The following is a 24,055-nucleotide window of genomic DNA, read 5'->3' as shown; positions in this document are numbered from 1 at the left end:
CTAAAATGAAATAAAAATTTTAAGTTACTAATGTATGCTCTTATAGTAGAGCAGGCATATCTAATATTTGTCTTAAAAATAGTTTTTAAAAGTATATGTATGTGCAGTTAAGGAAAACTTCAGAATAAGCTCTATTAAATTACATCAGTAGGCTACTGTGACAGACAGCCAGTATTTAAACATCTTCTACAAAAGGGTACTTAGTGTGGTTCCACAGATGAGTGTCAGGTCTGTGGAGAAATTTCACATTTGTGTGTGTGTTTCTGTGAGGGGGTTCATAGCTTTTATCATCTTGATTATTTTCTGTGACTAAAGGGTTAGAAACTGCTGTTCAAACGACATTATGGGGAAATTGTAGTAGAGTTATTAGAAGTATAAGACATAATTACTGTTTGAAGCTTATCAGGAAAGTAAGGTATATAATCTAAGAAATCACTGCCCGATACATAGTTGATTTGTAAGTTGTGTGGTGTCGTGCATTAAAGGTAAGCATATTGAGGTCAGCACCCTTCTCAAAAAAATGCTGCCAGAGACTGTGGCTCTAAGAATGGCTCTGCCTCCTCTGGTTTCAGGTAGCAACCACATCTCAGCAGCAGCCTGGGACATGGTCCTATGAGACTTCTATTTTTCTAAGGTTAAGCAGTTTTGCAGAATATTGTGAACATTTTTCAGTGTTCTAAATTCATTCCAGTTTTTATCAGTGTATGGATTAAATTTTCAGAGGTGTAATTAGAACTTACATGCATTTCATAACTTGCTTTTATCTTGTTTTTGTTCCTTTAATGTTACTTACTGTTCCCTTAGCATTATTTCATGTAATCCTATAATGGTCTAACTAATCATAAAATAATATTGTTTCTGATACCACCTTGTAGTTGCTTTGCCAGTCCCCTATTTGAGAGCATTTGAGTTGTTCACAGCTTTTAGTCATTTGATTAAGGCTGTTAGAAACTTTCTGCCAAAAAAAATTTTTTTTTATTTCTTGGGGTTATATTCTCAAAGATGAGATTATCTAGTTAAAACAGACTTAAAGTGGCTCTTGATATATGTTACCAGATTGTTACTAAGAAATATTGAATTCCCTGGCCAGCTAGTACGCTGGTTAGAGGACTGTCCCCAAACGACAAACTGGTGGGTTCTTTTGGGGTCAGGCCTTTCCCAGTCAGGGCACATACAAGAAACAACCAGTGAGTGTGGAAATAAGTGGAACAACAAAGCCATGTTTCCATCTCTCCCCCGCCCCCGCCCCCCCCCCCCCGCCCCGTCTCTCACAAATCAATGAAAAAAAATTAAAAAGAAAAATACTGAATCAATTTAATGTAGAGTCTCTAACAATATTAAGTATGCCTCCTCCCCCAAATACTGAGTTTAATAATTTTCATTTACTTTCCTATTTAATAGTCATTATGTTATTAGGAGCTTAGAGGAGGCATTTGATGTGTGTACTATAGAAAACTCTGAGAGACAGAGAAAAGAAATAGGTGGAGCCCTGACTGGTGTGGCTGAATGGGTTTAGCATTGTCCTGCAAACCAGAAGGTCGCTGGTTCCTGGTCAAGGCACAGGCCTGGTTGTGGCCCGGGTCCCCAGTTGAGTGCATGTACAAGGCAGCCAATTGATGTTTCTCTCCTAACTTGACGTTTCCCTCTCTCCCTTGTTTTCCCCTCTTCCTAAAAATAAGTAAAATCTTAAAAAAAAATAATCGGTGGAGCCTTGGTGAGCATGGGGAATTACCTCTGCTTTAGGAATTTTGTAATTACAATTCCACACAGCCCACCTGGTTGGAATTTTACCAAAGGGTATAAGTAGCATTAAGGACAGTGATTTGGGTGATTAGATCTATGATTGTCTCTAAACTGAGAGGTATTGTTATGTAAAAATACAGATTTTTCCATCTTCCTCCGTTCCTCAAAAAACCATTAGTGCTAGGTGCTGAAGTGCAGGCTTTGTCCATACAGAAACGTCCCCTTTTGCAGCCCTACCCTTACAAGGCTAGGAAAGGTGATGGGTCCAAAACCAGGAGAAATAAAATATTTGGTGATACTGTCAAATGCCTACTTCAGATCATTTTAATCAGTTTAAAGTAGTATTTTAGAAATTAATATTTAGTGTAAAAAATTTAACCTGTATGCTAAAACACTTAGGTGACTAAAGCATTGAATGTGAACTCTTGTATAATATGAAGCAGTTTTGTTTATTTTAACATTAACCCAGGAATTCACTTACGAAATTATGACAAAACTAGATTTTGCTTTTGGTAAATATGACGTTTACCAAATAGTTATTGGAAGTGTAGACTATGCCAGACATTGGGTAATTTAGTCTTGATAATAAAGCTGAAAAGTCTGGCTAGGATTAAACACTTTATGTTGTACTTTCTATTCCATTTATGTATGCTTTCATAAATATACTTCATATCAGGATGACATTCATGCATATCATCCTGATACAACAAGGTTGAGGGTTCGATTTCCATTCAGGGCACTTAAAAGAATCAACCAATGAATGCATCAGTAAGTGAAACAATATATTGATATTTCTTTCTCCATAAAAATTTTTTTTGAAGAACTTTGTTTTTAGTTTTGAAAATCTCTTGTTTCATCTACTAAACTCTAAATTGGTTTACTTGTTTGAGATAAATACATAAGTTAACAAATGATAAAATCAGGATCTACTGTATGCTATTTTGACAGAATATAAGGCTGAGTGAGCATGTATTTTGAGTAGATTGTCAAGTAGCTATGAAGATTGATTTTATTAGCTCTAAGTACATAATGTAATTTATAGCTCTGGTAATTCACTGATGGTTTGTCTTGGGTTGCTCTAATCTGTTAGTAAATTAAATGTAAACTGTTTAGCTAAAAAGCCATATTATATTTTTTCCCTTGAGTACTACCTAGTACATGTTAGCATTGTTATTACTAATGTTTACCTTTTCGTTTCTAGGAGGTTTATGCTTACTCGGTGCATATGCTGATAGTGATGATGAAGAGAGTGATGTTTCAGAAAAAACAGCACAGTCTAAAGAGGCTAATGGAAATCAATCAGCTGATATTGATAGTACATTGGCCAACTTTCTAGCGGTTAGTAGCACTTTGGCTTGGGTTTTTAAGTTATTGAAGCCGCTTGGGAACCCAGATCTCAGTTGGCTGACCTGCTTATCAATTTGTGTCTCACTCTCCCTTCCCCACCTTTACCTTCCTTAGTTCCTCCCCATCTCTCTCTTCTTTTTGTCAAGGTTGTAAGAGAGAAAAATGGAGAGTGGAAGAGTTTGGGGGGGGGCTTGTGTAATTAGAAGATAAGGATTTTGATTTGAGAAGCTAAGAACTGAACATGTAGGGTTTTTTTTTAAGTGATTGTCGTTTTCTCAATTTTCTGGTTTTGATGTGATTAATGGATTTGTTACTGTTTTCTTTCTAAAGGAGATTGATGCAATAACAGCTCCTCAGCCTGCAGCTCCTGTAGGAGCTTCTGCTCCACCTCCAACTCCACCTCGCCCAGAGCCAAAGGAATCAGCAGCATCTTCCCTTTCTTCCACTACTTCAAATGGAACGGACTCAACCCAGACATCAAGGTGGCAGTATGACACTCAGTGTTCACTGGCAGGAGGTGAGCTGGATCCTTTGGTTTTTAAAGAAATCCGAAGTACAGCCCTTAAAGCTGTTTTAGGCATTGAGATTTCCAAAGATGAATGCCCACATGCTTTAGCTCCAGATTGTAGAAGTCTGCCTTTTTATTATTTGTTATTTTAAAATGCTTACCTGAGCACACGCTCATTGATTTTTTAGAGAGCAGGGAAGGGAGAGGGAGAGAAACATCAAATCGGTTGCCTCTCATACACACCCTGACTAGGAAACTGAACCCACAGCCTTAGGTATGTGCCCTGACCAGGAATTCAAACCCACAACACTTTGGATATGGGACAATGCTCCAACCAACTGAATCACACTGGCCAGGGCTAATTCTGCCTTTTAAAATACAGAATTTGGGAAGATAATAAGTAGGATAGTTGCCTCTGAAAATTACTAGGAAATATTTTTATTATTTGAAATATAATTGCTTACCCCTTTAACCAGTAACAGCTTGTGCCAAGTGAATGATTGAAGTCATTATTTTTTAAAGGTTTTCGAGGTTCAGAGTGAGTTCTGCACTATCAGACTGCTTTTCCTTTTTTAAAAAAAAGTATGCAAAGGTGATGGAGGGTTGCCCCTCAGGGGACATTTGACATTGTCTAGAGACAATTTTGGTTTTCACAACAGGAGGGTAGAGGACTGTTGCTGCATCTAGTGGGTAGAGGCCAGGATGCTGCCCAACTCTGCATAAGACTGCCCTGCCTCCACCACAGCAAAGAACTGTCCTGCTCAGTTTAACTAACATTGCTAAGGTCAAGAAACCCTGTGTTAGATTGTTATGGCGTAAGAAATTATTTGGGCTGTAGGGCCAGAATTGTGGAGGAATTTGTGCTTAACATTTGTCTTATTTTCTTCTAGTTGAAATTGAGATGGGAGATTGGCAAGAAGTGTGGGATGAGAACACAGGATGCTATTATTATTGGAACACACAAACAAATGAAGTGACTTGGGAGTTACCCCAGTATCTTGCCACCCAAGTACAAGGATTACAACATTATCAGCCCAGGTAGGAATAGACTTGAAATTACCTAGGAGGAAATCAGGGTCTTTATTTTTTAATGATAATATTTGCTTCTATTTTTCTTGCTGAGATTTTTTTTTTTTTAAGTTCTGTGACAGGTGCTGAAGCTAGTTTTGTGGTAAATACAGACATGTATAATAAGGAGAAAAATACTTCTGTTTCCAGTAATAAAAGTGGACCAGTCGTAGCCAAGAGAGAAGTTAAAAAGGTCAGTATTACAACTTACCTCATTTGCTTATTTTTAAATCTGAAGAATTTGAATGTTACTCTGGCACAGGTGTATAATAAGCCTATCATTTTATAACACAGATGTGAAATAGAATAAATTTCATTTCTTAAAGTTTTATTTAATATGTTTCTGTTTATTACATAGCGTTTATAGCTGGTTGACAAGTTCAGTGGTTCTTTTGGAGCTTTAGGGTGCCTAAGAGGTTCCTTGGGTTATTGTAAAGGCTGTGGAAGCAGCCAAGTAGGCAGGGCTTCAGGTCCTCTTCTGGCTTCAAAATAGTTTTATTTGGGGATTCCACATAAGTGTAGTTGTATTGCAATATTGTATTAGTTTCAGCTGTTCAACATAGAGGTTCAACAGTTATACACCTCACAATGTGGTCACCACAATAAATCTGTTAAAAATCTGTCATCATACAAGTTGTTATGATATTATTGACTATTTCTTACGATGTACCTTATATCCCCATGACTTAACTTAAAACTGAACTGTGAATCTCTTACTCTCCATCAGCCTTCTGCACCCCCACAGCCATCCATGTGTTTTCTGTATGTATAAGTCTGTTCATTCATTTCTTTTAAAATAAAGATTTTATTTACTTCTCTTTAGAGGGGAAGGGAAGGTGAGAGGGAGAGAAATATCAATGTATGGTTGCCTCTCATGTGTCCCTTGCTGGGAACTGGCCTGCAACCCAGACATGTGCCCTGATTTGGAATCAAACCGCGATCCTCTGGTTCACAGGCCCATGCTCAATCCACTGAGCCACACCAGCCAGGGCTGTTTTTTTTTTTGTTTTTTAATTTTACACAAGTGAAATATTACAGTATTTGTCTTTCTCTGTTTGACTTATTTCACTTAGCTATCTATGTTGTTACAAGTGGCAAGATGTCCTTGCTTTTTGTTAGTGTTGTAAATAAGGCAGCAGTGAACATAAGAGCACATACATCTTTTCAAATTTTATTTCCATTTTCTTTAGATAAACACCCAGAACCTGGATTGCTGGGTTGTATGGTAGTTTGTAGGTCAGTTTTTGGACAAGCCTCCATGTTCTTTTCCACAGTGACTACACACCTCTTTGCTGTCCCACCAGCAGTGCACAGGGGTTCCTTCATGTCCTCTCTGGCACCTACTGATTCTTGACTTCGATAACAGCCAGTCTCACAGTTCCGAAGCTTTTAATTATCTTGAGCTTTAAATGATGGACTGGGTGGTTGTATTAAAAAAAAGTGTTTTTAGAATAATTTCATCTGTACAATTCCAGGAGGGCGGTAAAATAACTATCCTAGTAGAGGAAATAAATACTTTAATAATGATCACCGCTGCATTTTAGAACTATTTCATTTTCCTCTAAATCACCTCCATAGAATAAATGTGAGGTTATCTCATCATACAGAAGAGTAAGGTGAAGATTTATCAACAGTTATGTGTTGAACCTGTGAAACGTTTTTTTAATTTATTGGCCTTACAGAGGAAGAGGGGGAAAAAACATTGATTTGTTGTTTCACTTAGTTCACACATTCATTGGTTGCTTTTTATGTGTGCCCTGACTGGGGATCGAACACATAACCTTGTCCTGTCAAGACAACACTCTAACCTGCTGAGCTGACAAAATTTTGGTCTTTCTTGTTTACTTATATATTTGATTTTGTAAGATTTTGTTTATTTTTAGCTCTGGCTGTGTAGCTCAGTGGGTTGAGTGTGTCAGCCTGCAAAGCGAAAGTTCCCTGTTTCAACTTCTGGTCAGAGCACATGCCTTTTAAAAAGTTATTTATCTTTAGAGAGAAGGGAAGGGAGAGAAGAAGTATCATTCAGTTGCCACTCTCATGCCCTTCCTCCTGGGACCAAACCCACAACCCGGCATGTGCCTTAGCCAAGAGTCAAACCAGGGACCTTTCAATTTGCAGGACAATGCCCAACTAACTAAGCCACACCAGTCAGGGCTGATCTTATTTAAATCTGCCTGTGCTTCATACTAGTCTGTCTTTTGACAGTCGGGGTTGGGGGTAGGGTATGTTTGAGTTCCACCGACAGTTAGGTTCTAGGTCAGACTGCCTTCCTAAAGTAGCAGTGTTTCTGTTGTACACATGTAGGGGAAATGGTACAAATACAACAATCTATTGAGAGTTGGGTTTTCAGGGTTTTCAATAACTGAAAAATAGTCATTTTCTACATGACTATAACAGGTGAGATTTGTTTGAAAATTAAGTGAGATTATTTTATTTTTTGTAGGAAGTAAATGAAGGAATTCAGGCTCTCTCAAATAATGAGGAAGAAAAGAAAGGGGTGGCAGCATCACTACTTGCTCCTTTATTGCCTGAGGGAATAAAAGAAGAAGAAGAGAGATGGCGAAGAAAAGTAATTTGTAAAGAAGTAGAGCCAATTTCAGAAGTGAAAGAAACAAGTACAACGGAAGAAGTAGCAACAATAGTAAAGCCACAGGAAACTGTATTGGACAATATGGAAGACCCTTCTCAGGAGGATCTTTGTAGTGTTGTTCAATCTGGGGAGAGTGAGGAGGAAGAGGAGCAAGATACCCTTGAACTGGAGCTAGTTTTGGAAAGGAAAAAAGTAAGTTTTTGAAATTTTAGTTAAAGCACCTTTTCTTGTCTCAATGCTATCATACTCTGGGTATGCTGTGCTCGGTTTACATCACAGTTACTGGGATTTTGTTTTTCTTAACCCGTCATCTAGAGATGTTTAAGCTTTTGAACTGTGCAGTATGTGTGTGTGTGTGTGTGTGTATGTTTCTGGTGGTCCTTTTTTGTTAGTTGACAACCAATAAAGATTGACATTGTTCTGATTTAAGGATAGATACAATGAATAAAATATATATTCAGCTTCTTAAATAAACATTACAAACTCTTGTGATAACTTGTTAATCCAGCAATTAAAGTACAAGTCAACCTCCAGTTATCAGCCATGGTATTGTTTTGATAATTAAGTGGGCTTGTAAGATCACAGAAGAATTATCAGGAAACCATAACTGCATATGGTTTTTCTTTTAAAAAGGAGAAGATGCACCATCTTTTTAAAAGATAGTCCACAGGAAACTTTCCTGATTAACAAGTCAATTCTTAACTCATTTTCTGCCCTGATTTTCTTGGAATAGTTTTATCTACTGCCTCTTGAGTAAAGCAAAATCTTAACAGGTGCTATAACAGTAATATTTCCTTGAACCTATTTCCTTGATTCCTCTCCAGGGACTTAGTAGCTAAGTTAGGCTTTATCTGTTGTGTTATACCTGTTGGATATTTTGTCTATTAGTGGATTTCTAGAACCTATCTCCTTTAAATCAATATTTGTTCACTATAATCATGAATTAGCTTATTGAGTAACAATTAGATGTGGACCATAATGCTCAGTTCTCATGGGAAAATTGTATTAAATGCTTCCTGTCCTCTAAGGATTTAAATTCGGAGAACACATTCTTGCTACTCACAGACCCTTAAATGTAATAAACAGTTAATGACACTCTTAACCTCATTTTCATATTCTTTGTAGGCAGAGTTGCGAGCATTGGAGGAAGGAGATGGTAGTGTGTCAGGGTCTAGTCCGTGTTCTGATACCAGCCAGCCAGCATCTCAAGATGGAATGCGTAGACTTATGTCTAAAAAAGGGAAGTGGAAGATGTTTGTTCGGGCTACCAGTCCAGAATCTACCAGCCGGAGTTCTAGCAAAACTGGACGAGAGACTCCAGAAAATGGAGAAACTGGTAATTCATGATTTAGAGGTGAAAGATGTAGAGGGGAGATCTTTCCTTTTCCTTTTTTTTGTTGTTGTTGTTTATTTTTGTTCTCTCTTTAACAAAAAGCAGGGATAGCACTTTACCTTTTTAGGAAAATGCTGAGAAGGAAGCTTCCTTCCAGGGCACACAGAGACCCCCCTCTGGCAAGCCCAGCGCATCTCTGCTCTCTGTACAAGCTGCCCAGCCTCCACTTGGCTGTGGAGACGGTTTGATCCTGTCATGAGGACTCATGTCTTCGTAGGGTAATGTGGAAGAGATCCTGCTGCGTTTTTCCAGTCTTTTATTAGAGCTAATTAAAGTTTTTATCTCCATTTGGCCCCAGTTCTGTAGTGGAAAATTAGCAGCAAGATTTAGATACCAAACCATAATCGAGTGTACCTAGCAGAAGATACCTGATAGGTTATGGTTTAAAAATCAAATAAAAACAGATAATGCAGACAGCTTTGAATTTCCTCTTTTCAGTCAATAATACATAAATTGGTGAGGTAGAATTCTAAAAGTTCTCCTTTATCTTTCTCATTCCCTACCCCTAAGGTCCATTTTCTATATCTTTGACCTACATATATTCTAGACCTTTTTCTCTATTTACATTTGAAGTTGTGTGTACATGCACATATGTAAATTTTCTCCACAGATGAGATTAGCAATATGGATTGTTAGGCAGTATTTTTTTTTTCACTTAACATGGCTTGAAAATTATTGTTCTTAACCACAGAATGGTATATAGATGTCTCCATTTTTTAAGCAAATAAATTTTAAAATGTTTTTCTTGATTTTAGAGAGCGAAACATTGATTTCTTCCACTTATGCATTCATTGGTGAACTCTTTTAATCATTTTTTATTTTCAGTTACAGTTGACATCTTTATATGTTTAGGTTGTACATTTCAGTGATGAGACATTATATGACTTAATAAGTGATCATCCTGATAAATCTCACACCCAGCTGATACCATACATAGTTATTAGACTCTTATTGACTATATTCCCTAGGCTGTGCTTTACATCCCCATGACTGTTCTGTAACAGTCATTGGTTGATTCTTGTATGTGCCCTGACTGAATCGAGCTCACACCCTTGTATGGGGACGTCAAACTAACCAACTAAACTGCCTGGCCAGGGCCTAGATGTCTTTGTTTAACTCTTCCTCCATTGATGGATATTTAAGTTATATTTGTGTTTCACTCTTAAGCATAAGACTGCATTAACCCTGGCCAGATGGGTCAGTTGCTTGGAGCATTGTCCCATATACCAAAAGGTTGTGGTTTCAATCCCCAATTGGAACCTATACAGGAGGCAACTGATTGATATTTCTCTTTCACATCAGTGTTCGTAAAAGAGAAAACATTGCTTGCTCACTCTCAAATCAATAAACACATCCTCAGGTGAGGATTAGGGAAAAAGTAATAATTATTATTATCAAACGTGCAAGCCATTCAAATGTCCATCAAAGGTAGAAGAGATAAATTGTGGTATATTCTTTTTTTATATAGTTGTTTAGTTACAGTTGTCCCCATTTTCTCTCTATCGTGGTATATTCTTACAATCAAATTCTAAGCAGCAGTGAAAGATACATGACCTATAGTTATATACATCATCAGTATAGATTAACCTCAGAAGTAATGTTGAATTGAAGTAGACAGAAGAATGCATATGTTAATGTTCTGTGAATATAAGTTGGAAAAATGCACAAAAATATTGTGCTTAAAGACCTATGCATGCTGAAAGAAAAGGAAGGAACTACTAGCACCATCAGGGTAGAGGTTCTATCTGGTATTGACATTGTGGCCGAGAGGCCAGAGTGGCTAGGAATAGTCTTCTGTTAAGCTGGGTTACAGTTCTTTGAGTGCTCCTGTTTTAAGACTATATGTTGTACACTAATTCCTTAGGATGTTTTATGAACATTTGCTATGATACTTCACAATAAAAATAATGCTGTAATAAACATCCATCGTGTATATATCTTTTAATGCAGATTTTTGTGGCGTTGTGTAGATTCCTAGTGGTATATTACTGAGTCAGGAGGTATGTGCATTTTAATTTGATAGAGCCTGCCTAATTGTCCTTCAAAATATTCGAGTCGTAGAGCTCTAGTGGTGCTTAAAATTGTTAAATTCTTGTGCCTGCCACCTGATGTAAAAATGTTTGGTACATAAATGAATTACAGACTAATAAGTAAAAGAGTAGAAAAGTTGTATTTCAGATGATTAGAAAATGCAGAAGAGAATGTTAATGATCCAGTGAAAGAGAGCAAGGCCATGTTTGGCTAATAAAAAGCTAAGGAAAGTGATGTCAGTGTCACATTTCTTCCTTAGGTCAAGGAATAACCAGAGGTAAGAAAAGATACTCAAATTTGATTTTTTTAAAAAATCTGGTTCTCATGACGATTTACATTTTATATGAAGATTAGTTTGTTAATCACATGTTAAGCAAACATAACAAAGAGAGTTCATATATCTTTCATTCCATTCAGGTTGGTGGTAAACCTATTCTCTTGTGGAGGTTCCCACTGCTAACATACCACCAACCAAAAGACTAGGTCATAGGTTAGGCCAGTGCAGACTGTCTGTAGGTCTTAAGCAGATCAGGAAGGAAGTTACCAAATAGTTTAAAATGCTGCTCTGATTTTGAAAGCCTTTTTTTCAAAACTCACTTGATAAAGAACCCTCATATCTTCTAAGTTTGATATTTAGCTTTTGTAAGTAATTTGATATTACTTACAAAATATGAAATTTTGTAACTAATACAAAGCCATGATATTCTGGAAGAAAAGATTAATAAAGTAGAGAAAACAGAAACTATAAAATAATGTAGTAAAACAAAGTAAATTTCATTCAAATCATGAGGGCTTCTTTAGCAAGTAAGAAACACAGGCAACAGAGAAAGTTAACATTTTTTTCAAAGTTCTCTGCTGTAGGGGTAAGAAAATGTTTATGGTACTCTATCAGTATCAATACCTTTGATTTAATTTTGTTTTCTTTTTCAGCAACTGGTGCTGAAAATTCAGAAAAAATAGATGAGAATTCAGACAAAGAGATGGAAACAGAAGAATCTTCAGAGAAGATGAAAGTACAAACAGCACCTAAAGTAGAAGAAGAACAGGATTTAAAAGTATGTGTACATATTCCTTAATGCAACATGACAGGTTTTTTTTTAATACTTATTTTTAGAGGGGAAGGGAAGGAGAGGAGGAAAGGAACATCAGTGTGTGGTTGCCTCCCCAGTGCCCTCTACTGGGGACCTGACTTGGCCCACATCCCAGGTATGTGCCCTGACTACAAATTGAACTGGTGACCGACCCTTTAGTTCTGTCTGGTGCACAATCCACTGAGCCACACCATCCAGGGCATGACAGATATTTTTAAATTGTCTAACCATTGAACTACTTTAAAGCTGACATGAGGGAATTATAAGACTCATTTTATGTAGAGAAATTTTCTAAAAATATAAATTCTTAATTGCTTTTTCACAATAAACCTCCTTTAGAAAGCAATAGCTTATCAAAGGCTTCTCTAGTTTGGAAGTACTGAAAACACTAAAAGTTAAAAATTTCTGCATGTCCTACACAAAGGCAAATTTGCTTCCAGTTTCATTTTTATTTCTCATGTGAGTAGAATTGAGCCATATAAGGTAAGTGGTGGCTATTTGAGGGCAGTCTGTTGGAAAACCAATTAGCATATTCTTTTGTCTTGAAAGAGTTTGTTCAATCACTACCTAGTGCACAGCAATGTAGAAGGGACTGGGGGAATTAAAATTTTTTTCTTTTACAGTGTGGCTAGTATACATAGTAATGGATAAATAATACTTTGAACAATGTTGGGAGTTATATCATTTAGGATTTGCTTTCAACTGTTGCATTATGTGTTGTGTTCAAGTAGATAATGCTTTAATTTTTCTACCTTGTATGAATTGTTTTGCTGTAAATTATAATTTTATATTCTACATAACTGGATGCTACTACTTGAGAAAAGTTATATAACTCTTTAAGATTTTATTTATTTTATTTTATTTTATTAGATTTTATTAATTTATCTTTAGAGGGGAAGAGAGGGAGAGAAATATCAATGTATGATTGCATCTTGTGGGTCCCCTGCTGGGAACTGGCCTGCGACCCAGGCATGTGCCCTGACTGGGAATCGAACTGCGATCATGTGGTTTACAGGCCCGCGCTCAATCCACTGAACACCAGCCAGGGCAGATTTTATTTATTATTAGACATATGGAAAGGGAGGGAGAAAGCGAGAGAAATATCAACGTGTGGTTGCCTCTTACGTGCCCCCTACCGGGGACTAGGAATCAAACCAGCAACCTTTTGGTTCAGCCAGGGCAAGGTTATATAATTTATAAGCAGGTCCATTTTACTTAATATAGAAAATATTGCTGATTCCATTAGTATTTTAACTTTTTTTTCCTGCATTTCAGTTTCAGATTGGAGAACTAGCAAATACCCTGACAAGTAAATTTGAATTTTTAGGCATTAATAGACAGTCCATCTCCAACTTTCATGTGCTGCTTTTACAGACTGAGGTAATTTAGCCTTTTTTGGTATAGTCAATGTTTAAATGAAATGTTGACTGTCTTGTTATGTTTTAATTCTAAATTCAAATGTTAAACCTTGATGTATATTTTAACTGCTTACCTAGGAAATAAAACTGTATTAGCCAAAGCAAAATATTAAGATAAATACTGAGAGGTATACATATGTCTATAACGATGATACTTATACTTACCACTTTCAGTGGGCATGTGTATTTTATTTTAGTATGGTAACATTGGTTAATAACAAATTTTAGGTATACAACTGAAAAGGCATATATTTTTTAAAGATTTTATTCATTTTCAGAGAGAAGGGTGGTGAGAGAAAGAAACATTGCTTGGTTGCCTCTCCCATTACCCCCCCCCCCCCAGCTGGGGGCCTGACTAGGAATCTAACTGACAATCCTTTGATATGCAGGCCAGTGCTCAATTCACTGAGCTACACCAGCCAGAGCAAGGCGTATGTTTTAATACAGATTTTTTTCCTAATAAGTTAAAATTCTGTTCATAATGATCAGATGAGACCATATAATGTTGAAAGTACTTTATGTGTGCTCAATTATAAGAAATCTAAGAAAAGTTCTAAAAAGTTCTGAGTCCTATTTGTAACCAGCTTCCTGTAGGAAGCTGACTAGTTTTCCTTAGAACTGAACTTTTTAATTTCGATTAGTAATAACATTACTGACCTGAATGAACTCTCTGCCCAAACGGAAGGTAAAATTACTAGGGAAATAATACAGTCTGAAGGGGGGAACTAAAACTGCTGCTCATTTTCAAATACTGTAGAGTTGGCAGTATAAAATGTACTGGGGTCCAGGCTCATTTTTTATGAAATTAAGATGGGAATTCTTTTCCTCTTTGGTCAACTCCTGCTACAGTCTAACAGTACAGTCATAGACTGGAGGACTTATGTCCTTCTTACTTCTGCCTCCTGACATAGTTAAGTCTCTGAGACTCACTGTTGTTTGTTGATTCTAGACTCGGATCGCAGACTGGCGGGAAGGAGCTCTTAATGGAAACTACCTTAAACGAAAACTTCAGGATGCAGCAGAACAACTAAAACAGTATGAAATAAACGCCACTCCTAAAGGCTGGTCCTGCCACTGGGACAGGTACGCACTCTTCTCCCCTTTTCACCTTTCACCTTTGACATCTCAGACATGATTTGTGATCACCACCACCTGACAACATGACAGCCTGTCTGGAGACTGAGAGCAGCTGCAGTCAGCGGTGCTGGGCAGGCAAAGCACCGCAAACGCTTACAGAGTTTGGGCCAGCCACGCGTTGGAGAAACAAAAAACAATGTTTAAAGTGTTCCATGTAACGGATTTTTTTCCAAGATCGGACAAAGCTGGTTTTACTCTCCAGAGTGTTGCACGGAGTAGGGCGGGCTTGGGGGTTAAGCGCATGCGAGAGCTCTGTGCGCTTTACAGGACCTCTGGAAGCAACTACTCCTGATTAACCTCGGTGAAGTTAAGGAAAGCTTCGTGGCTGAAGATGTGAATGAAGAACAAGATTACTATCTTCTGCCAGCAGGTCAGATGAAAACATTTCATTTTATATTTGACTTTTCTTGATTTTTTTTTTCGTTATTTGAAATCTTTGCTCTTTTATTTTTCAGCTCCCAGATCCTCTCCCTCTCTTTAGCTTTCACTGTGTTTGGTATCAAGAGTATGAAATGTGAATTCCACGGTTCAAGAGGGGAAGAGTCACCTTCCGCATACTTCGTTGTTCTCTTCTTTGGAGGGGAAATTAGTGTTCTAGGAAACTGAGTCCCTCTGTTAATGACACTTGAAATCCTGTTAAGCATTGGCAAAAAAAAAAAAAAAGAAGGCTATGAGAGGTGTTTTCTAAGTCATCTGTTGGTGTGAGAGGGCTCAGGGCTGTATTCACAGAGCTGCTGGCAGTGCAAATAGCTTTGAATTATCCTTGGTTCTCCATTCTCAAATGTCAAAGCTCTTTGTTGCCTTTGTGAATAGCAGTCCGTTAAGAAGAGGTTCGTCCCTGTGAGAGCAGACTGCTGTCCTGGGACAGGACCAAATGCAAGTGTCTTTGTAGGAGAATGGGTCTTGAAACATGTTTTTTCTTTCTTGTAATTTAGGGATCATAGACGATATTTCTATGTAAACGAACAATCGGGCGAGTCTCAGTGGGAGTTCCCAGATGGTGAGGAGGAGGAGGAAGAAAGCCAAGCACAAGAAAGTAGAGACCAGAATCTTCCTAAACAGACCTTGAAAGACAAAACTGGCACTGATTCAAATTCTACAGAATCCTCCGAGAATTCCTCAGGTGGGATCATTTACCCTGTATTAATTGGAGAGAAAGTCATTTCTCTCCAATTGAAGAGAGAAGGAAATAATTTAAATCATAACATAATTTTTTATTATATACTTTATTTATTTTTAGAGAGGGAGAAAGAGAAACATCAGTGCGCAAGAGAAAATCGATCGGTTGCCTCTTGCATTCCCCTACCAGTAACCTGGCCTGCAACCCAGGCATATACCCTGACTGGGAATAGAACCAGTGACCTTTCAGTTGCAGGCTGGTGCTCAATCCCTGAGCCATATCAGCCAGGTCATAAATCACAACATAAATTTCTAATTAAAAAATAGTGGCTTAAGCCCCGGCTGTTGTAGCTCAGTGGATTGAGCTCGGGCCTGCGAAGCAGACAATCGCGGTTCGATTCTCAGTCAGGGCACATACCTGGGTTGCAGGCCGGTTCCCTGCAGGCCAATTCCCAGCAGGGGACGCACAAAAGGCAACCATACATTGATGTTTCTCTCCCTCTCTCCTTCCCCCTTCCCCTCTAAAGATAAATAAATAAAATCTTTAAAAAAAAAAATAGTGGCTTGAGCACTGGCCAGGTGGTTAGAACATTGTCCCAATACACCAAGGTTGCAGGTTCGATCCTGGTCAGGACACACATAGGAAGTAGCAATGAATGCATAAATAAATCTCTCTCTCTCTCTCTCTCTCTCTCTCCCCCCCTCTCTCCCCCTCTCTCCCCCTCCCCCCTCTCCCCTCCCCCTTTTTGTTCTAAAAAAAGTGGCTTAACCTAAAGAAAGAATGCAGAAGTTATACTTAAGAAAACAAAAGCAATAGCTGATTGAAAATCAGCATACTGCTGAGAAAAAATTAAGTGATGAGCCAGTGTGTTTTGATTTTAAGAGAGTGTCCTGTAACCACGCTGTCATATCACAGACAAAGCTGTGGATTTCTTATAACAGAAATGGTAATTAATGCTAAGGAACTGCATGGTTAAATTGTGAAAATCTATTTGGAGTAATAATAATGTGAGATTTGTTGTACCTTTCTGTAGAACTCCAGTGCAACCTTGTTTTTCAGCTTCATTACAAGAAGTCTTAAAAGAAGTGTGGTTGTTTCAAATCAAATGATCTATAGAAATGCGATGAATCTAGGACTGTGCTTGTTCCAGAGGAGCAAAATAATTTATTATTACAAATAGTCAACAATATTTTTCTATAAATCAGAATGGTTCTTCATTTAAAGTACTCTTGGAGCTCTTTGGTGTAGTTACAAACAGTAAATTCTCACCTCTTTGGTAGGTTCTGTGACTACACAAAACAATGTGTAATGAAACCAGTTTTACTGTAGACTAATTGGTATAAATAAGAGTTCGGTTCTTGTGTCATCTCATTCATCTTATTGACGTTACAACAAAACGTTTTGCAAGGACCTGCTGTACATTCAGGGGACACGAGGAGGGACTTTCATAACTACTCAGTTACTCTGAGAATCAGGTAGCTCTTGTTAAGAGTCATGGCTTGATTTCCTCATAATGGAAGAAGGTAACACATTTTTTTTCCCTCCAAGTCCATCTTGGAATGACAAAAATAAGTGAATAATGAAGCATAGTCAAAATTGATGACAACCTTTTGATCAAAGAGAACTGGTAGCTATTAATATTTGTTAAAATGATGGCGTATGAAGATAAGAGTCTGTGGAATCATTTCTAAAGAAATAAACCTTTGAAGATAAAAAGACGTGGAATCTATTGGTAAGATAGGGAAGAGCTGAATTCTTTTGTATTCAGCTTATCAGAAATGGTGCTTTGTGCTCTGTAGGCTCCCTAATCCCAGTAGAAAAGTTCTGATGATGCACCAAATGAAAGTGGTAATGATTTTAACTTCTTAAATGGCCTGTGAGTCATTATCAGAGCACTCTAAATAAAAAGCTCCATATGACTGCAGTGATCATTTTGGAACATAGCAAAAGGGAATTTCATTCTAGTTTTTCAGAAATGCATTTTCTCAAGTTACAGGGTATTTTACTTCATTTTCATAAAGAGGTTTGCTTTTGATTACTTTCCCCCTTTCTTTTAGTAGCAGTGATATGTATTCTAGTAAGTCAGGCTTATTATTTGTGTTTTAGTAGTTAGTGAACTTAAGAGGCTTAATGGTAGTTCTGGGTAGGTGATTCCACTCCTGACCAGTCTGTTGTGTTTCTTGTATGTTCCAAAACTGGATAGTCTAGAATTACCAACTAAGTGTTCTGTGGTCAGATGACACACCCTGTTGGTTGTCTGGTAACAGGAAGACCTTGAGAAATTCCTGTCTGATTAAAATAAAAGTAATTATGCTTTGAGAAAAAGCCACAGCTAAACCAGCCTATATTCTTCAGCCTCTTTATTGAGAACCACTAAAATCACATGATAAACCTGATGTAAATAAAATCCGAATGTGTGCTTAGGTCTTTGGGATTTAAAAGCAACACTGATTACTACTATTCTAAGTCTATAAATAAAGTTTATAATGCATGCAGCATGTGCTCTTGTTAGTTTAGCAGTGCTTAAAATAATCTTTCAGAGAAGAAAAATTACTATGCTTTTGGGGGCAAGGAAGTTCCAGGGTTCTCTTTATTTTTAGTCCTTGTTTAATGTTTGAATTTAACAAACATGTCTCTAAAGATGAGTGATATTTCAAGATACCCAGTGTGTCTGTTTTACTGGGCTGCCTCACTTAGTTCAAATATAGCTGCTTTTAAAAAAAAGTCTCTGAGGATTTATTATTTATAAAAGTTCTTGCTTGAAATTTCTAAACTGGCCTCTTGGCTCAAAATACTATATAGAGTTTTCTCTTTGTGGGAATATACGGAAATAAAGGAAGCCTGCTTGTAAATAGAAATAAAGATATATAAAAAAGACATGCTCTTGAAGCCTTCAAAATTTGCATCCCTGTACTATTTTGTCTTTAAGTTTGTAGTTTTCTAAATCTGTTAGCATATAATGAAAGCTGTGTATGTACCATTTTAATATCTCCTTGCACTTCATACTGAAGTGCACTCTTAATGGCAAAATAAAACAGCTGGGTTAAATTTAGAAATGAAGAAAAGCATCATATAGTATAACATCCATGGATATTCAAACTAGGATTTCTTGGAAGTTCTTCATATTCAAGCTAAAGGAGATAATTGTAAATATTAAGACACAGCTTTTATGTTTTGGGTAGATGTAGTTTGGGATTCAAATATTAATTCTAAAAGTGTTCCTTGTTTGCTGCTAAATTTGTCAAGTCTGGTTCATTTTATATTTACACAAAGTTTAATTCTGATTCGCTTTATTGGAGGTTGTAAACCACACTATTAATCCGGAACCTGTGTTTCCTTGACTTTCTCTGCACAGCGGCATATCACCATCATAACTGTATTGGCATTGCATTATGCTTCTAAATGAAAAATCTGCCAATATATAAAATCTGACATTTTTACTTAACCTACCATATGTTGTGGTTGGTTTATTAGAAGGGAGTTTAGGACGATACTAAGCCTCAGTGTTTATTGCCTTAGTTTTGATGTAAGCTTGGTACACTTTTATGTAATGTAGTAAACTGCTTGGCCATACCCAATCTTTTGTTTGTCTAAAAGTTAGTGTATAAATTCATAGATAGATATAACCAGATACAAGTATAATGACACATTTGAAGCCTTTAGCTAAAAAATTGTGTTTCTGATTTCTGGTGAATTTTTCAGTGCTCTTTTCCTTAGTCCCCAAACAACTCCTCAAAATAACTGCAGAATCATGTGAACCAGGTTCTTAGTCTTTTACATAATGTATCAATTTTCTGTTTCATGAAAAGTAAAGCTATTTCAAAAGCCAAGTGGTTCATGGTCACTTTGGTTTTACCTTGTTGAGTGCCATTGTGGTGTATTTTGAACAGAGTAAGGTAGAATGCCTCATTCTTGTCCCAGAGCCTTTTATAATAGAGCCCTTACCTAATCCATTGCTTTTGACCATGAAATTTGACAGGTGGCTGCTGGATCTCCATGGGAAGTGAGATTTATTTGACTGAGATTTCTAAAGCCCTTGGACTCCTGATACTTCACAGGGAAATCTCGGTAAACTAGCACTAGACTAGGAGTCATACCTGGCCACTAAGCTGTGTAATCTTGGGCAAGTTACGTATTTCCTCCTGGGTTTCATTACCTTTAAAATGAGAGAGTTGAACTAGATGATTTCTCATGTGTCTTCTACTCCTAAATTCTATGAATTTTAGGGAGAAAATACCCTTCAACATTCCTGGGATATATATCTAATAGTCCCATATATTGTGAAACTTCCCTATTGACGATAAAGAGGGATGGGGAAGGCTACAAGTAAGTATATCCTATTTTCTCTAATCCTTAAAGCTTTTCCCACTAGAGAAAAAGACAGTAATTAACTGAATTTTGGGAAACTAGAGGAAAGCTGATCCTACAGCTTTTCAGCTGTAATTTAACTCAGACTTAAACAGCAATTCAAATCCTCTGCGTCTTCAAACACCTCTTGTGTGTGTGTGTGCGCCTTAGTTATCATTTACTTTGAAAATTTGTTCTCCTAAATTTCCCTTTTCTCACCATAAATAAAATTACCCTCTGTGATTTAGCAAATGAGTGTAATTCATACAAAGGTGTGAAGGAATGTTAAGGTTGACAATAGCACCTTGCAAATGGGTTTTTAAAGCTTAGTGACCCAGTAGAATTTGTGACTGTTTTGAATGAATACTTCTCTGGGTCATCCTCAAATTACTTGTCTGACTCACTAAAACTACATGGAATCAGCACTGCAAATGCACATCACTGCCCTCATCACTTTTTGAAAATAGAGACCCCAGAGTGTTTGCCTTGTTGTTGGTGTATTTGAAACTGAGTGTAAGTTCAGAAGACTAAATTTCTCATTGGGTTAATGTGCTTCACTCATTTATAAATCTGAACCCAAATTACAATTAGTATTTCATAGCTGGGGTATGTAAGTGCTAACTTTGAGGTTCATAAATTTATCTTTCCGTGAACATCATTTTTGAACTGAGTATTTTGGTACTTAAGTGACATTGATGTAGAATAGATCTGAGGGTCAGGTTTTTGTCTCACCAGTCAGTTGCACATTTCTGTAAATAAAAGCCATGGAGTTTTTGTATTGCTTTTTATCTGACTCTCGTTCATTTTTTTAGGTTCTCTTTGTAAAGAGTCCTTTTCTGGTCAAGTTTCGTCTTCATCACTCATGCCACTTACTCCATTTTGGACCCTCCTTCAGTCAAATGTGCCTGTACTTCAACCTCCATTACCTTTGGAAATGCCACCACCCCCACCTCCACCCCCAGAATCTCCTCCCCCTCCGCCTCCACCTCCTCCCCCTCCTCCTGTAGAAGATGGTGAGATCCAGGAGGTAGAAATGGAGGATGAGGGAAGTGAGGAGCCTCCTGCCCCAGGAACAGAGGAGGATACTCCACTGAAACCTACACAAACCACAGTTGTAACCAGTCAGGTGAGAAATGTTGTTTGGCATCCTAAAGAGTTTTAGGGGACCAAGGTATGATTGATACCATGTTTTATTTTAGAAGAGGATGTTTAACCAGGTCCTTTAGCCACGGACTCTTTTGTGTTTCAGAGTTCAGTTGATTCTACCATCTCTAGTTCTCCTTCCACTAAAGCAGTAAAGAGAAAAGCTACAGAAATTAGTACTGCAGTAGTTCAGAGATCAGCTACCATTGGTAGTTCTCCAGTCCTCTACAGCCAGTCACCTATAGCTACAGGTAAGCATTGTGATTAAAATGTTTTCCTCAGTGTACTATATCTTTGTTTACAGAATTATATGTCATAAGTTAGTGTTAAAAGCTTCTCATTGCATAGGTGATTTATGTGTTTCTTTTCACTTGCTAAACACTTGGGTTACTATTAGAAATTTGGCATGTATCCTTCCAGATTGTCTTCATTGTATTAACGTAACAGTGGTTTTGATGTTTAAGTACTTTAATGCTAAAGTATTTTAAAGTATTCAGAAATTCGTATTTTGCTACTAGACCTGACCATTGTCAGGCTCAGTTGGTTGGGCATTGTCCTATAAAGCTGCAGATCACCAGTTCTGTTCCTGGTGAAGGCACATGCCTGGGTTACAGATTTCTCTCCCTTTCTTTCTCCTTTTTTCACTCTCTAAAAATAAATAAATAAAATTAAAAAAAAAATATATATATATATATAGTGTGTGTGTGTGCGCGCGCGCGCGCGCCTTGGCTGGTGTAGCTCAGTGGATTGAATGCTAGCCTGTGAATCAAAAGGTTGTAGGTTCAATTCCCAGTTAAGGAACCTGACTGCATTATGGGTCAGGTCCCCAGGTGGGGCCATATGAGAGGCAACCAATGGATGTTTCTCTCCCTCTCTTTCTCTCTCCCTTATCCTTGCTCTAAAAATACATAAATAAAATTTTTCTTTAAATGAATATTTTGCTACTAGAAAATGTGACCATATTTTTTGAGGAAGATATAATAGAATCATGTTGTAGGTGATCTATAAGTTTCTCAATTCCCTTTTCTTTCTTGTTTTAGGATTTGTCATAAAGTGTCATTTTATGTTTTCTGTGTTAGGTCACCAGACAACAGGAACTGGACAACAGTCTGTAGGGATTGGACCCCAGGCGATACCGATTAGCCATCCAGCAACAGGACTGGGTCATCAGGCCAGAGGAATGGGACTGCAATCAAATTACCTGGGACTGGCGTCCGCTTCTGCAATCATGAGTTATGCTGAGTGTTCTGTCCCAATGACAGTGACTGCTCCCACACTGCAACCCGTCCCGGCCCGAGGTGCTGTGCCTACCACTGCTGTTACAGAACCACCGCCGCCACCTCCTCCTCCTGCTCCCCCAACGCCACCTCCAGCTCCCAAAATGCCACCGCCTGAGAAGACAAAAAAAGGAAAGAAAGAAAAGGTATGGTTAATCTCCCTTAACATTTTAAAAAATTTATCTTAAAACATTTATTATTATTATTATTATTGAAGTGATATATAAAATTGATCACTTTAGGGAATACAGTTCTGTAGCATTTAGTACATTCACAGTGTGCAACCACCACCTCTCTAGTTACATAACATTTTCATCAGCTCAGCAGAAGACCTTGTACCATTAAGCAATCTTTCCCCATCACCCTCTTACCCCAGGTGCTAGGAACCACCAATCTGCTTTCTGTCTCCATAAATTTACCTATTCTGGAACCATGAATATGTGAACTTATGTCTGGCTTCCTTTACTTAGCACAGTGTTTTTAAAGTTTATTATCCATGTTGTAGCACATACCAGTATTTCATTCCATTTTATAGCTTAGTAATAGTTCATTATATATACTACAGATTGTTTATCCATTCATCCATTGATGGACGTTTGTATTTTAACCCTTTTGGCTATTACAAATAGTGCTGACATGAATATGCATATTAGTATATGCATATTGAGTACTTGTTTTTGTTTCGTTTGGGTACATAGAAGTAAAATTGCTAGGTCATATAATAATTCTGTGTTTAACTTTTTGAGGAACTGCCAAAAGTGCTTCCACAGTGACTGAACCCATATTGCATTACCCGCAGCAATGTACGAGAGTTCCGATATCTCTGAATGTACACCGTTAGTGATTTTCCCCTTTTTTGTTATATATTTTTTAATTTTTTCTTTTTTAAATACGTTTTATTGATTATGCTATAATAGTGGTCCCAGAATTTCCTCCATTGCCCCCCTCTGCCCAGTACCGCCATTCCCTCCAGCAGTCCCTCTTTAGTTTATGTCCATGGGTCATGCATATAAGTTCCTCAGCTATTCTAATTTCCTGTACTGTTAACATCCCCTCTTGTCTATTTTGTACCTGCCAATTGTGCTTACTAACATCTGCACCTTTTCCTCCATTCTCTCCCTTCCCTCTCCCCACTGATAACCCTCCATGTGATCTCCATTTCTGTGAGTCTGTTTCTATTCTAGTTGTTTGCTTAGTTTGTTGTTTTTTTAGGTTCAGTTGTTGGTAGTTGTGAGCTGCCATTTTACCGTTCATCATTTTGATCACCTTTTTTTTAGATATAAGTTTCTTTAACATTTTATATAAGGAGGGCTTGGTAAAGATGAACTCCTTTAATTTAACCTTATCTGGGACGCATTTTATCTGTCCTTCCATTCTAAATGAAAGTTTTGCCAGATAGAGCAATCTTGAATGTAGGTCCTTGCTTTTCATGACCTTGAATACTTCTTTCCAGCCTGGTCTTGCCTGCAGGGTTTCTTTTGAGAAATCAGCTGACAGTCTTGTGGGCACTCTTTTGTAGGTAACTGTCTCCTTTTCTCTTGCTGCTTTTAGGATTCTCTCTTTATCTTTAATGTAATTATGATGTGCCTTGGGGTGTGCTTCCTTGGGTCCAGTTTCTTTGGGACTCTCTGAGCTTCCTGGACTTTCGGGAAGTCGAGTTCCTTTCCAAATTGGGGAGGTTTTCCTTCATTATTTTTTCAAATAAGTTTTCCATTCCTTGCTCTTCCTCTTCTTCTGGCACCCCTATGATTCAGATGTTGGAATATTTAAGGTTGTCCTGGAGGTTCCTAAGCCTCTCCTCATTTTTTTTGAATTCTTGTTTCTCCATTCTGTTCTGTTAAA

The 24,055-nt window shown here is 37.6% G+C and overlaps 1 protein-coding gene across 2 annotated transcripts in view; it reads left to right on the top strand.

Annotated features, from left to right (window-relative positions):
• The window catches only part of FNBP4 (formin binding protein 4), a 40,278-nt gene that overhangs the window by 3,809 nt on the left and 12,414 nt on the right, over positions 1 to 24,055 (top strand). For both annotated transcript variants that reach the window (XM_037166097.2, XM_037166096.2), the window contains exons 3-15: positions 2,945 to 3,081; positions 3,421 to 3,607; positions 4,489 to 4,636; positions 4,739 to 4,859; positions 7,110 to 7,448; positions 8,382 to 8,592; positions 11,611 to 11,735; positions 13,047 to 13,151; positions 14,139 to 14,272; positions 15,262 to 15,449; positions 20,606 to 20,919; positions 21,043 to 21,187; positions 22,016 to 22,359. In XM_037166097.2, the coding sequence (XP_037021992.2) occupies positions 2,945 to 3,081; positions 3,421 to 3,607; positions 4,489 to 4,636; positions 4,739 to 4,859; positions 7,110 to 7,448; positions 8,382 to 8,592; positions 11,611 to 11,735; positions 13,047 to 13,151; positions 14,139 to 14,272; positions 15,262 to 15,449; positions 20,606 to 20,919; positions 21,043 to 21,187; positions 22,016 to 22,359 (2,498 nt within the window). The remainder of the gene's footprint in view (positions 1 to 2,944; positions 3,082 to 3,420; positions 3,608 to 4,488; positions 4,637 to 4,738; positions 4,860 to 7,109; positions 7,449 to 8,381; positions 8,593 to 11,610; positions 11,736 to 13,046; positions 13,152 to 14,138; positions 14,273 to 15,261; positions 15,450 to 20,605; positions 20,920 to 21,042; positions 21,188 to 22,015; positions 22,360 to 24,055) is intronic.

The sequence above is a fragment of the Artibeus jamaicensis genome, unplaced genomic scaffold (assembly GCF_021234435.1).
Source record: "Artibeus jamaicensis isolate MK-2021 breed Jamaican fruit bat unplaced genomic scaffold, CSHL_Jam_final contig_797, whole genome shotgun sequence".
In the NCBI taxonomy this organism is placed as follows: domain Eukaryota; kingdom Metazoa; phylum Chordata; class Mammalia; order Chiroptera; family Phyllostomidae; genus Artibeus; species Artibeus jamaicensis.
Note: the sequence above shows the minus strand (reverse complement) of the source record. Positions and strands in the feature narration are given on the sequence as shown.